The 12,739-nt window shown below is 42.0% G+C and overlaps 1 protein-coding gene across 2 annotated transcripts in view; it reads left to right on the top strand.

The window, feature by feature from the left end:
- Nucleotides 1-12,739, top strand: part of bub3 (BUB3 mitotic checkpoint protein) — a 347,592-nt gene continuing 334,853 nt past the window's right edge. The window contains exons 1-8 of one of the 2 annotated variants that reach the window (XM_084040761.1): nt 1-156; nt 936-1,130; nt 1,231-1,300; nt 1,413-1,564; nt 1,748-1,906; nt 2,093-2,270; nt 2,499-2,715; nt 3,178-3,430. In XM_084040761.1, the coding sequence (XP_083896887.1) occupies nt 936-1,130; nt 1,231-1,300; nt 1,413-1,564; nt 1,748-1,906; nt 2,093-2,270; nt 2,499-2,715; nt 3,178-3,187 (981 nt within the window). In that variant the 5' untranslated portion in view covers nt 1-156 and the 3' untranslated portion in view covers nt 3,188-3,430. Of the gene's footprint in view, nt 157-935; nt 1,131-1,230; nt 1,301-1,412; nt 1,565-1,747; nt 1,907-2,092; nt 2,271-2,498; nt 2,738-3,177; nt 3,431-12,739 lie in introns of those variants that run through there. The other variant, XM_084040762.1, reaches the window with a different exon arrangement.

Raw genomic sequence — 12,739 nt, 5'->3', positions numbered from 1 at the left:
CGGCGGCGCTTACAAGGAGTTAGCTTCATCCGGCCACACTGCTTTGTAGCATTTCCACGTTATAGATTTTATATTTCATTTTAAATCGAGGCATAATAATAATACGGTTCGTTGAAGGAAATACTCAGTCGCGCTGAAGGACACCAAACTGAAGCGGTAAGTAAAGTGAAACGGCTAAAACCGGGGCTTGTAGCGAACTTATATTCACCGTTACAAGCTAGCGTTAGCCAACACCAGTGGGCTACCGGCTCAGTGTAATTGTAGGATGTTATGGAACAAGTCTAGTTGTGAGTGAAACGAGAACAAAAATGTGATTTCAAACACATGTAAAGTTACTCTTCCACCAAACCTCGCAACAGAAAACCATGTTATTGAGCTTGTGATATCATGCTAGCAAGCTAAGTACTCGGTGAGGCTAGTTAGCTATATCCACAACACTGAGCTAGGCTAACAACAAGCAGGGAAGCCATTGATCTATCAGTACGCCAGTTGCTTAACGTAGCTCTCTGGAAAATACGACGTTACGTTACGTTTGCGATATGTTTCCAGATGGATAAAACGGTATAACAACGGTGTGTTTATGTTTTATAATTATTAACTGAACGTGATCTAGTGTAGTGGATGATTCCACTTGCTCTAATTCAAAACATGAAACGTTTGACCTTTGCTTAGCGTTGACCAACTGGCACAAAGCAAACTTTATATTCACTAAACTGTTATAATTGCAATCTTACAATTTTAATGTTAAAGTTATTAACGTGAGTTACAGTCAATAATCCTGCTTTTTAAAAGCTACTAATTTTAGTTCCAGCTCTTCTGCTTCTGGATGAAATTATACCAATAATATGCAGGGGATGAAAGTTGCCATGAAGCACCACGTAGTCTCAAATCTCAAGACCTGATCCAGACTTTATCATACGTTTCCTTGTTTGCAGATGAGTGGCTCAAACGAGTACAAACTAAACCAGGGGCCAGAGGACAGCATCTCTGCTGTCAAGTTCAGCCCCAGCGCAGCCCAGTTCCTGCTGGTTTCCTCTTGGGACTGCACGGTCCGCCTCTTTGATGTCGGAGGGAACACCATGCGGATGAAGTACCAGCACTCAGCTCCGGTTCTTGACTGTGCTTTTTATGTAGGTCACAGATTTTTTAATATTTGTCTTATGTTTTTAATTATCATGTCAAAGCCTAGAAGTCTGCTTCATACAGATTACATTCCTCTGTCACTTGCAGGACCCAACACATTCTTGGAGTGGAGGTTTAGACGCACAATTAAAAACTCACGATTTGAACACAGACCAAGGTATGTCAGAAACCTTCCGTGCAAATATGTTACGACAGTAACGCATACACAGATTTAATAACTGCAATATGTGTGTTTATTTCTGCTAATCTTTAATATTCTTCTTAAACAGATACGATAGTTGGAACACATGATGCCCCCATTCGTTGTGTGGAATACTGCCCAGAGGTTAATGTCATGGTAACGGGTAGCTGGGACAGATCGGTTCGACTGTGGGATCCAAGGACACCTTGCAATGCTGGAACCTTTACTCAGCCTGAAAAGGTACAGCAAAAGACACAGTATAGTGGAATTGACACTGTAATTAAATTGCATTTTGCTCTGGGTGTATATGAAAATGAGGAGTATGTAATTACATTGGCGCACATGTTGACATGTGTTATAAGTGTAAGGAAATGTAAAATCTTTAGTGTTGTCTCACTCTTGTCTCTCGCCTCTCTGTAAAAGGTATACACCTTATCTGTGGCTGGAGATAGGCTGATTGTCGGCACAGCTGGAAGACGAGTCCTGGTGTGGGATTTGAGAAACATGGGCTATGTACAGCAAAGAAGAGAATCCAGTCTCAAGTATCAGACCCGCTGCATTCGAGCCTTCCCCAACAAACAGGTACTCTTTGAATTACAATCAACCTTTTTATCAATTAAAAGTGTGCGCAGTTCTAGTGAAAGATGAAGGCAAACGTTGAAACTCGGATAACTTGACTCCGAAGAGAGCATTATATCACAGATAAAGAGTTCTGTGTTAATGAATAGAAGTTAGATAGTAACTTTATACTTTTTGTCTTGGCTCCAGGGCTACGTCTTGAGTTCAATCGAGGGACGTGTAGCTGTGGAGTACCTGGACCCAGGCCAGGAGGTTCAGAAGAAGAAGTATGCCTTCAAATGCCACAGGCTGAAGGAAGAGGGAATTGAGCACGTTTACCCCGTCAATGCCATCTCATTTCACAGTATCCATAACACCTTTGCCACAGGTACGACTTGCTAGTCAGTACTTGACAAAAATGTGTTTCTTCCTATATTTAGTTTTTATGTTTATATCTTCTCAGTGGTGCTGCAGAAAAGCTCACAGATTTGAACGTGACCTTTAGCGTTGTGTTGCCAAGGTTGCAGGCAGAGCAACCTTTTATTATAGATCCATATCTCAGCAGCAGCACAGCCTAAATCTTTAAAGGTTGACCTTGAGCCTCTCCTTCTTCCAGGTGGCTCAGACGGCTTTGTGAACATCTGGGACCCGTTCAACAAGAAGCGCCTGTGTCAGTTCCACAGGTACCCGACGAGCATCGCCTCGCTGGCCTTTAATAACGACGGCACCATGCTAGCAATCGCCTCCTCGTACATGCACGAGAAGGGAGACATCAGCCACCCAGAGGATGCCATCTTCATCCGCCAAGTCACAGATGCCGAGACGAAACCCAAGTGAGTCTCCTTCACCTCTTGTGTCCTCGGTTTGCTACTCGCGGAATTACGTATGCAGCTGCATTTACAGGGAGCACGTCCAGCTGCAGCATATGCTGATCGGTATCTCTGTCCATCCACTTTTCAATATCCGACAGTTGAAAGATAGACAGATGAGAACAGTTTGTGTGTCTGTGCTGTTGTGAATATACACTCGCACCCAGCTGTACAATGTAATGCAACCCACTTCAATAGCCATGTAATAAATACTACCTTTTGTGCAACAGATGTTTGACAAGGAACTATAATAATAACTTTGAAAATGCAGCTAACATATCATTTGTTAAATGGTTATGCCTCTGAGGGAATTGTGGAATAATACCATGATAGTCTTCAATGAATGGATAACACTTGTCATCAACAACCAATCATACATTGTTCTGAGTTGGTTAAATTCATTCTCTCCTGTTTTTTTTTTCACAGGTCAACCTAAGTCCCCGTTGGACCGGTCCCGTCTGTTGTGTATGAAGCCTCGATCACATGTTGGTTATGTTCTGGCATCCATTGTTTGTCGCCATGTCTTTCCATTCCAAAAAAAAAAACAGTTTTCTTTCTCGTAACTAATGTTTTTGAAAACCTTTTCTTCTTTTATGTGGCTCTTGTTATATATTATATTGTTTCATGTATGTTCTGACAACCAACTCCTGTTTTTCTGGAATAAAACAGATTCTATTTACACGTTTTCAAAAAATGTTGTTGCTTCGTCAATTTTGTGTAACCAAACCTTTGGCTCTAATGATGGACTTGCATTTAAAATCCAACTGAAGCTGTCCCAGCATCAGTCTTGTAACACCGATATGAGTTTGACACTGAAAGTATAATTACACCTTTTTATGTAGCATGAAGTTTTGTCACATGTGCTACCTGTGAACATGAGAAATGCTAGGAATGTGTCCGGGCAGAGAAGGCTGTTCTCTTGATGATGTGTTGAGGGGAAAGCGATGATCCACTCGTCTTGCCGAAGGCTCCACTTGCCCCCAGACAGTGACCTGTGTTGATAGACATCAGAGGTCTGCGGCCTAAACCAGATCCTGCTTTATTATTAGGGGAAAACTGGGAGAAAACCACTAAACTGGATGACCTGGGAGGGGTAGGGGGGAGGATGTAAGGCCCATTTCTAGATTTTTCTTATTTATAACAGTGAGCAAATTCAGGTTTATCAGGGTGGAATCAGTGCAGACCAGAGTGCTATCCATCTTTACGGCCTCACTGCGCAATGAGATTGTTTTTAACTCGTTTTTGTTGTTGTTAAACACTTTCTACTGTTATAGAAGGGGAGATAGCAGACGATTCAGTGAGCTAATACCTTTTTTCGTCATTATCTCTGAATTTATCTGCTGTGGTTTTTAAGTTGTTACACTGGTGACAGAGTGGGATGCGACGCAGACCTTTTTAATGCAGTATTCAGCATTACGTGAATGGGAACCGTAAACACGGAGCAGTGCCTTGCAAAAGTCTAAGTGGTGTCTTTTTCCCCTCAGTTCAGATTTTCAATTGCAACTAATGCAATTTCTGAAGCCCTTCAGCCAAAGCAGCAGAGAAGATAAAAATGCCAATTACAGTATTTAAGAGCTCCATTTTTCCCCCCTCTAATGGCTCTATCTGCTTCTGCGGTATCCTGGAAATGATTAGTTCGGATTGGTTAAATGATGTAACTAATTCCCGTGATTGTCGATAATGAGTCCATCTTTATATGTTATATTATGACTGCAGCTTAATATGAAATGGCATTCATTTTGGGGACATAATTGCTACCCGTGAAGCAGGCGGAGAATGGCTCTGTGGGTTGTTGTTGGGGCCACGGCGAATTACCTTGTTTCCTGGTAATCTTTGGCTTCCGCTAAATTGGAAAATTGAGTTCTTTGAGTGTACATTAAAACCGCTGAGGTTTTCTTGTCTGTGTTGTTTAGCTGTCTGTTTTGTCTGAAGTAATTTGTTGTTTGTATTATTTTGATTAAGTCCCCAAAAGGATTTATTAAGACCTGTAACTTTAGAAATTGCAGCAGATAAATCTTGCATTATCTATCAGCATCTTCCTCTAAGACCTGTCTCCACAGATCTCTCCTGGGTCGTTTTTTTCCCCTTCAGCCCAGTTAACCACATCTGTGGTTGTGTGGCCAAGCTCTGGTTTCCAACCACAGAAGTGTTGCAGACAGTTTGGCTCTACATGAAACCGTTACATGACAATTAAAATGGGTGATTGTGCTCCAACAGCCTGTCATGTGCATTTAACCCGACCACAAAAGGCTCTTATGTTCACTCGGGAGGGCACAGATGACCTTCAACCAGACACCTTATCTCTCAGACAGGACCGGTTTTCTAATATTATATCAAGCTAATGATACCGTCCTTCATGAGCTGTGTAGGAAATGGGGGGAAATCACATGATGTGTCAGGAAAATGTTGACGGCATTCTGTATTATGGTTTGTCTTCTGTTTCAGCGCACGGGGACGTGAAAATGACGGAGATTCTTCTTCCTTAAAAAGAAAAAAAATCAAGCCATTTAGTCATTTTTGATAAGCTTACGGCTGCTTTATTAACACCAAAAAGAAATTGCTTTATTGAGAGTAGTGAAGACCACTTTAGAGACAGTCAACCACAAGAAAATGTTCTTACTATTGCTTATGAATGCTACATACATCACTAATAAGGACATTTTGGGTTGCCAGGTTGCAGCAGGTTAATAGCAGTGGCCATCCTCCTCCACCATTTTCTTGCATGTATGTTCATGACCATCAAACTGGGCTGAAATGAAGATCCTGCTCTGTATAGAGTCGGCGTCCCGTTTCCAGTACATCCCAGCCGGGGAACGAAACCTGAGCTTTTCACTTGGACGTGGTCGGCCTGCCACAGCACCTCACTGGGAGCTCCCCCCCCCCTGCCCCGAGGAGGCTTTTAAAGAGCTTTGGTGGGCGAGACAACATCTCCTCCAGACCAGTGTTGTTACATTAGAGCCTAATTAGATGGTTAAGCTCAAGGCCATGTAAACCGCTGCTAGGTTTCACACTTGCAGCCATTCATCTCTTTACAGGCCGACAGCATGGGACGCTCACCGGGGAGCTGGGCTGTAAATCAAAAAATCTCTAGGTGTGACAGGAGGGTCACAGATTTTTTTGGAGTTGAGGTTCCTTTTTTGGCTCCATGACTTTGTGCTCCGTATTAATCATTTGGTAAAGAAATGTGTGGCATTGGTATTTAAGAATCAGGCCTGGAAGACTAGGAGATTATATTGAATTGACCTTTATTATTTGAGTGTGAAGTAAAGAATGTATAGTATTTTGAATTTAGGTCACACTGTTTGACCATAACGAGCCAGAACATATCTGACACTTTGTGTTTTTTTTCTTCTAAATTGCTTCAGAGAGCTGCAACAGTAGCAAGATAACTTTAAGTAACTTTAAGTCTGGATCATTAAAGTATTGATCCATACTTGCTGTTCCTGAAAGACAGACAGCCGAGTAAACACTTCAAAGGGTAAATTATGGAAATTGATGCTTAAGTGAAAAAGGGAAAAAAAAAGTGCAGCATTCAAAACAGCTTTCATGCCACCTGTCAAACTGATGAATGTATGTATAAGGAAGGTGGAGGGCGTTCAGTCCACCGGGGTCAGGTTTGGAAATGTATGGTCAGAGGGCACCAGAGATTAAAGGTGAAAAGTGAACTCTTGTTTATGACTTTTGAACGGCCAGAAAAATAACCAACTCAGTTCCAAACAGGCGAAAATATTTCAGGTATACTGATTGATGTGTTTAAGACATGGCTTAAAACATAGATAAACAATGCTTGATGGCTCCTCCTGAGGAAGGATGCCTTTCCCATATATAGGGTGTCATACAGACTGTTTGTTCATGTCCTCCAGCGGTGAAACCACCAAGTACTTCAGCCACCTGTCAGGCACAACCAGAACTGATGTCACGCAACAGATTCCACTTGAAAACATAAAACCTGTTGCATTGTATCGATGAATTGCGGTCTTCTTCGGAGTGACGGTTTTCTTTATACTGTCAAAAAATACGCCGAGGCCAGATCCCAGGGGGGGGGCCTTTGCAAAACTTGTTATCCCCATTTAAACCGAAATCCGATTGCAGGGCCTTTTCAAGCCAGTCCCCTTTGTAGGCTCTCCTCGTCTATGAAACCCTCTGTGCCGTTTAATGGGTTCATGGCCACAGGGCAAGGGTTACAGCTTGTCCTTCCTGCAATTAGCATTCACGGTTAGCTTAGCAGAACTAATGCACCACATCTTTGAGGCTCGGGTTCCCTGTGCGCCTCTGAGTGACTGCCGGCGAGATTTAAGGGACTCCTTGTATCCATTTCAACCTGCTTTATTAGACGTTATTGGCAAAAAATCCCCTGAAGAATACCATTTTAAGCCTAACTATTATCAGACAATTAAGTGTCACAGAGGAGATGGGTAAACATGTGCTAATATAGTACAGCTCCAGATTTTATATAACAATAAGAGCACAAACCAAATTGTTTCTTGTATTTTTCTCATGTTTGACCATCAACAACAAGGTGGATTCTCCGTTTAGTCATTATTCTGGTTTGCCCTGTGACATTTAGGTCAAGACACTGTGCTCTCATGGTGGTTTTCAGCACACATGCAACAGTTACACCAGCTCTATTGTGGCGGCAGTCGTGGGCCATGGGGATCTCATGGGTCTTAAGTGACAGCGCTGCTGAACCGAAGCAGCTCCGAGCGGTTTTCCTTCCCGTTGGCTTCGTCTGTTGTTGTGTAATATTACATCGTTTATGCGTGAATCTATGGACGTTTATGTAGGTTGACGGCAGCATTGTTCCAGAACTATAGGAAGTATGGAGGCTGTAATGTGAATGCGTCTATAAAACAGGCATAAAGGTGAATTAAAATGTTCAACAGTTAAAGCTCTCACACGTTGCTGGGTGGTTTCCAAATGACGCTTCAGTTAAAGCTTGGGTCGGCAGTTATTGGGCAAAAATTCCATAATAAGCATATTTCAAATCAAGTGGTACCCCAGGGTAGGCGTTTGAAAATACATCCTCATCCTGCAGCTCTCCCCTCTCCAACCACACGAGCATGGACGTATATGCACATGCTTCATACAGTAACCCGGACGAGTGCCGGTCATTCATTTCAAACATCATCCATCGTGATTGTGACCCCGATGCCCCTCATATCGCTGCAGTCTATGAGAACCGCCGTCCTGTTATCTCTGCAAACTTGTGGGTCTATAAAGCCCTTCTAGGTGACGTACTCTTATATGAGGCTCTAACGAGCTGCAATATCAGCATTTTTAGAGATGGAGAGAAAATGTTGCTTATATTTTAGCCTTCTGCTAGCTGCAGCCATAAGCTAACGGTAGGCTAAACGATTGGCAGCACTTTGTCTCCATCACTGAAATGCTTTGCTGATATTGTCCAACATAAAAACAAGAAAATGCATAGATAATAAACATGTTAATTAAGTAAGAACAAATCAATAACTACATGAAAAATGAATGACATCTAGACATCAAGTCAACATCAGGGTGAAACGACACATATTCCCAACTATGACAACGTTTAAAAGCATGTTACTATTAGTTAATCTGCTTATTATGGACGTGGAAATGTGTGTTTAAACTCCAACCTGTGGTTAAGCAGGGGGAAAAAAAATCTATGTTATTGAATAGAAAATGCATTTGTCATTTTCCTAAGTGCATTCTGTCTGAGTGATCAGTGACTGCAGTGCATTACAGAGTCAAATCAATGTCACGCAAAAAAAAAAAGAAGAGGTGCTTTCATAAACAGCTTTTGATTATTGGACATTACTAACTTTTCTGCATCCAGTGAAGTGAAACGTTGTTTTGTCCCATCGACTCAAATGCAGATTAAGCAAACTAATGTGAATACAGAGGTCAGTGCATTAATCTCGGGATGTTTCTGCCCGCAGAACGGCAACGCATTCAAAAGTCTGGCTCTAATTCATCATCGTCCACACATAATATTATTATTGATGGCTCTTGCCTTGGGCTAGCCCATTTGTTGTTCAGATTTGTGACAGGCGGCAGAATGCTGGATGGAGGTTTGTTCTGCAGCCGTGCCAGCAGCGTTGCACACAGCTCTCCCTCTCTCTCTCTTATTTGTCTATTGATCATCATACCTCCCAATAATCTGGCGCCTGACATTATTTGACAACATTATGTGGAACAGGTCAGAGGACGACGCTAATGAAACCGGATGATGGATGTTATCCGCAGCGTTAACCTTGCTGATGGTTGTCACAGGCGTGCACACGAGAGCCTGCTGGGATCGCCATGGAATTAATTCATTGAGGTGGTCCAGAGGCATGTATTCATTTTTTTTTTAAAGAATGTAACATGATCAGTGTTTGTAAAACAAAATATGTCTCTCTACAGCATTTAAATGATCATGTTTCAACGTGGAAACAACATTTCAGAAGGTATTATCTTAGACTTGTACCTCCAAATCCAATTCATGTTTACTAGGAGGGTTTTTCCTGGAGAAATATTAAGTTTTAAAATAAAAATAAGTGGGAAAGGGGAAACAGATTGGAGATGAAAAGAGAAATCAGCACAATGAGAAATTAAACCACACACACACACACACACACACACACACACACACACACACACACACACACACACACACACACACACACACACACACAATCACTAGAATTCATCCAAACAAGATAAAAGTGAGCAGATTTTTCCCGCGTCTGGAGGTTTGTTATCAATCTTAGAAAGCATTTAGAAAAATGACTAAAAAAAATGAAAAATCACATTCTATGCGAACACTGAGTGAAGTCATAAGAGAGGTCTGTAACACCAGGCGTGAAGTGAGCTGCTCCCCTCCTCTCCATCCATCCCCACCTGGCTAATGTATCCCTCTCAATAGCCGAGGACAAGGAGAAAAGACACAAAAAGCTCCACCGCCGCCGCGTCCGTCCACGGTAATTGGCAAGGAAGCTTCATTTCATTCACTCCCGTCTGTCTTTTGTTGTCCTGTAGGTTTTTTTTTTTTACAAGTGTGGTGCTGTTGAGGGTTGTTTAAAAAAAAAAAAAAAAAAAAAAACGGGCTAATTTCTGCAGCCCCCTGCCTGTTGCAACCCCATGTGGCCATTTAATTCATCCTTTTTTTGTCAGTCACTGAAGTGTATTTATAACTACATTTAATAGAGTCTTGATGATACTTTGGAGTACACTTCATTTAGAACATCTGCAAGAGAAAAACATTTAATCTCTTTGGAAAGATTAGAGGTTGGTGGCCATTGTACTAGTTGCATAAAAGCATGCAAAATGTAGCTGGTAGTTCTGTGTAAAATGCATTAAAAGATCTTTTACTATGCCATATTAACAGATTTATATGAATACCGGTGCTAAAAAGGTCTTGGGGAAATATGTGCTTGTTTGCTTTTTCAGGTGGAATTCAGTCGCTGTATTTTTTTCAGGGACCCTGCATTTGTGTAAGTTTTGACACTCGTTTCTGCAGCTGTAACAATGTGGTAGTGGTTTCCAATATGTCGGACTCCTTATTATGGATTTATGCATCACTGGTTGCATGAGTTAAGAGCATCAAATTCCCTTTCTCAGTTTGTTTCATTTGATACACTTTTAAAAGGCTGACTGGGTTAAACTGTAAAATATATTACAAAAAAAAGGAGGAAAGTCTGAAGAAGATATCAATTAGAGAAACTGATTACAGGTTGGGAACTATTGTGTCAACAGTTCTTATTGGGACTATTTATTTAGTATGAAGCAGTTTAGAGAGAAAAGCAAATGTTTTTGGATTAACCAGAGAAAGCTCTGACATTATTTCTGGAACTGAGGTCCAGAAATATCTCAACAATTATTTGATTGCCGTGCAGTTTGTTATGGACATGCATGATGTGCACAATGTGTTTTTTTTAATTGAGATGTCTTGGCAACTACTGGATTGCCATGCAACATTCATGAGGAAGTCATGTCTCCTTCAGGAATAAGGATGAATTGCAAAATCTGTCCGTTTGGTTAATACCTGCAAACAAATGGCAATAAGATTCTTTATGATATTGGGGTGAACTGATCCTTTAAGCTGAAATAATGGCGTTAAAGTTCTATTTCGAAGAAATACTTTTGTAACACAAGGATTTGAAGTTGCGATAGCTGCTGTGATTACAGGTATAAGAGATCTTATTATCTGCTGAATATTAATACACGTACAGTTTCCGCCGCATGCTGTTCACATGGTGTTTATGTAAGGGCACAGTCGGAGCCACCAGTCATTCCCAACCGTTTCCCCACTTACAGTAAACACAGCTTTTCCCCGGTGGGGTTAGACTCTCAGTACAACACAATCTCATCTCTAGGGCCCTCTGCAGATGAAACAGGTTTGCATCTCAGAAAACATTACAGTTAAAAAGAGTGCATTGACCTCCGTCTGATCAGAACCTTTGAGCCAGTCAAGCTGAAGCAGCGAAATTGCACAAGATTGGGGTTTCGAAATTATACGGTTTCGACGTGGAGCTTGTTAAGCTGCACGGAAATGTGTCTGTCAGACTGCATCTGCATCAGAGCAGGTGAAAGGGAAATGTTTCGAATATTTTTTTTTGGAGAGGACAAAACAGTTTTGTCCTCGAGTGCTCGACCTGTATGAATGCAGCACTGTGGTGCAGGATTTCCCACTAAATGGCTGCGGCTGAGAGGGGAGCTCGTTCCTTTGCACATGTCATTCGAGAGGGATCCGTCCTTCATGCGGCTGCTCTGCAGTTCCTATACAAAGAAACGGTCAAACCAGCCACCTGACCTGGCAACCCTCAGGGGGGGGGTCGTGTCCAACGACTAGAGGTCAAAGTTGGACACCTGGTCTCACCGAAAGGTCAAGACGTTTACTTTATCACATCCTGTCTTCCTTCCTTTTCTATACGTCAACACACGGGGCGTACAGATGGTCACAACAGCGACCTGTAGGTCACATGACGCACACAAACATATTTACAGCTGATTCTATTGTGCTATGGATTCACCCAAACTCGATATCCGGGAGGGATTTCCATTTGAACAGAACACTCATTGATTCAGTTTCCAGAGGAATTGCAGCCTGGGATCAGTTTACCTTGTTACCTTGTCGCACTATGTTCTGGTCTGATCTCCATGTCCATTTCCGCTCGGCTTCCCCTCCCTCTCGCCACCACGCTCGCCCCCAACAGAGCTGGCTTTGTCCCCCCGCGGCCGGTCACCCGTTCCAAATCTCCAGTCTATTACCAGCGTTGGGAGACGCGTCGCATGCTTTCAAAGAGCAGAGTGAGCCGTTGATGGATGCCCTCCCGTCTCCCAAATGAAGCTTTGAAGAAAACTTGTGGCCCCTTGGTGACAAGTGATGTGGAATAAGAAGCTTTAAATCATCATTTTTTTTATTTTTTATTATGACACCAGAAAATACAAATATATGTAAAAACACTTGAGGATACCATGACTAGAAAAAAACCCACACACACATTGAATAAAACAACCACGCGGAAATCAATCAACTGAAAAGTATGGTTAACAATCAAGTTGGTTTGATACTAAAAGTGCCTGAAGATTTTTGTTTTTTTTAACGGAGGAAAAATTCATATTAACCTGCATGCGATCACCATTCACGACTTACAACACTGTCTCTACATCCTTCTCATCCCAGATCTTCCGTCATTAAAGCTGTGGAGAAAACCGTTCCTGAGGACGCTCGTTAGCACTTACGTTTAAATATTCAAAGACAATAAATCCACCTTATTCAAACGATGTCGCCCGACAAGTCTAAAAAATGTGCACGTACAAAACGCGGAACGACACCGTGCTGTTTGTGCAAATCTGTCCCTCAGGTAAAACAGTAAACAGACATTTGAAAAAGTGAGGAGCTTGAGTACACTGTAATGACGTTTCAGGTAGAGAGATGCCATGCAAAGAGATACCATCAACACAGAGAGCTCCTTCTATTGCATTAGCTAAAGGCACTGATATCTCGATGGGAATAACTTCATTTCGC

The sequence above is a fragment of the Eutrigla gurnardus genome (assembly GCF_963514095.1).
Source record: "Eutrigla gurnardus genome assembly, chromosome: 22".
Taxonomy (NCBI): domain Eukaryota; kingdom Metazoa; phylum Chordata; class Actinopteri; order Perciformes; family Triglidae; genus Eutrigla; species Eutrigla gurnardus.
This window is presented reverse-complemented; position numbering and strand designations above follow the sequence as displayed.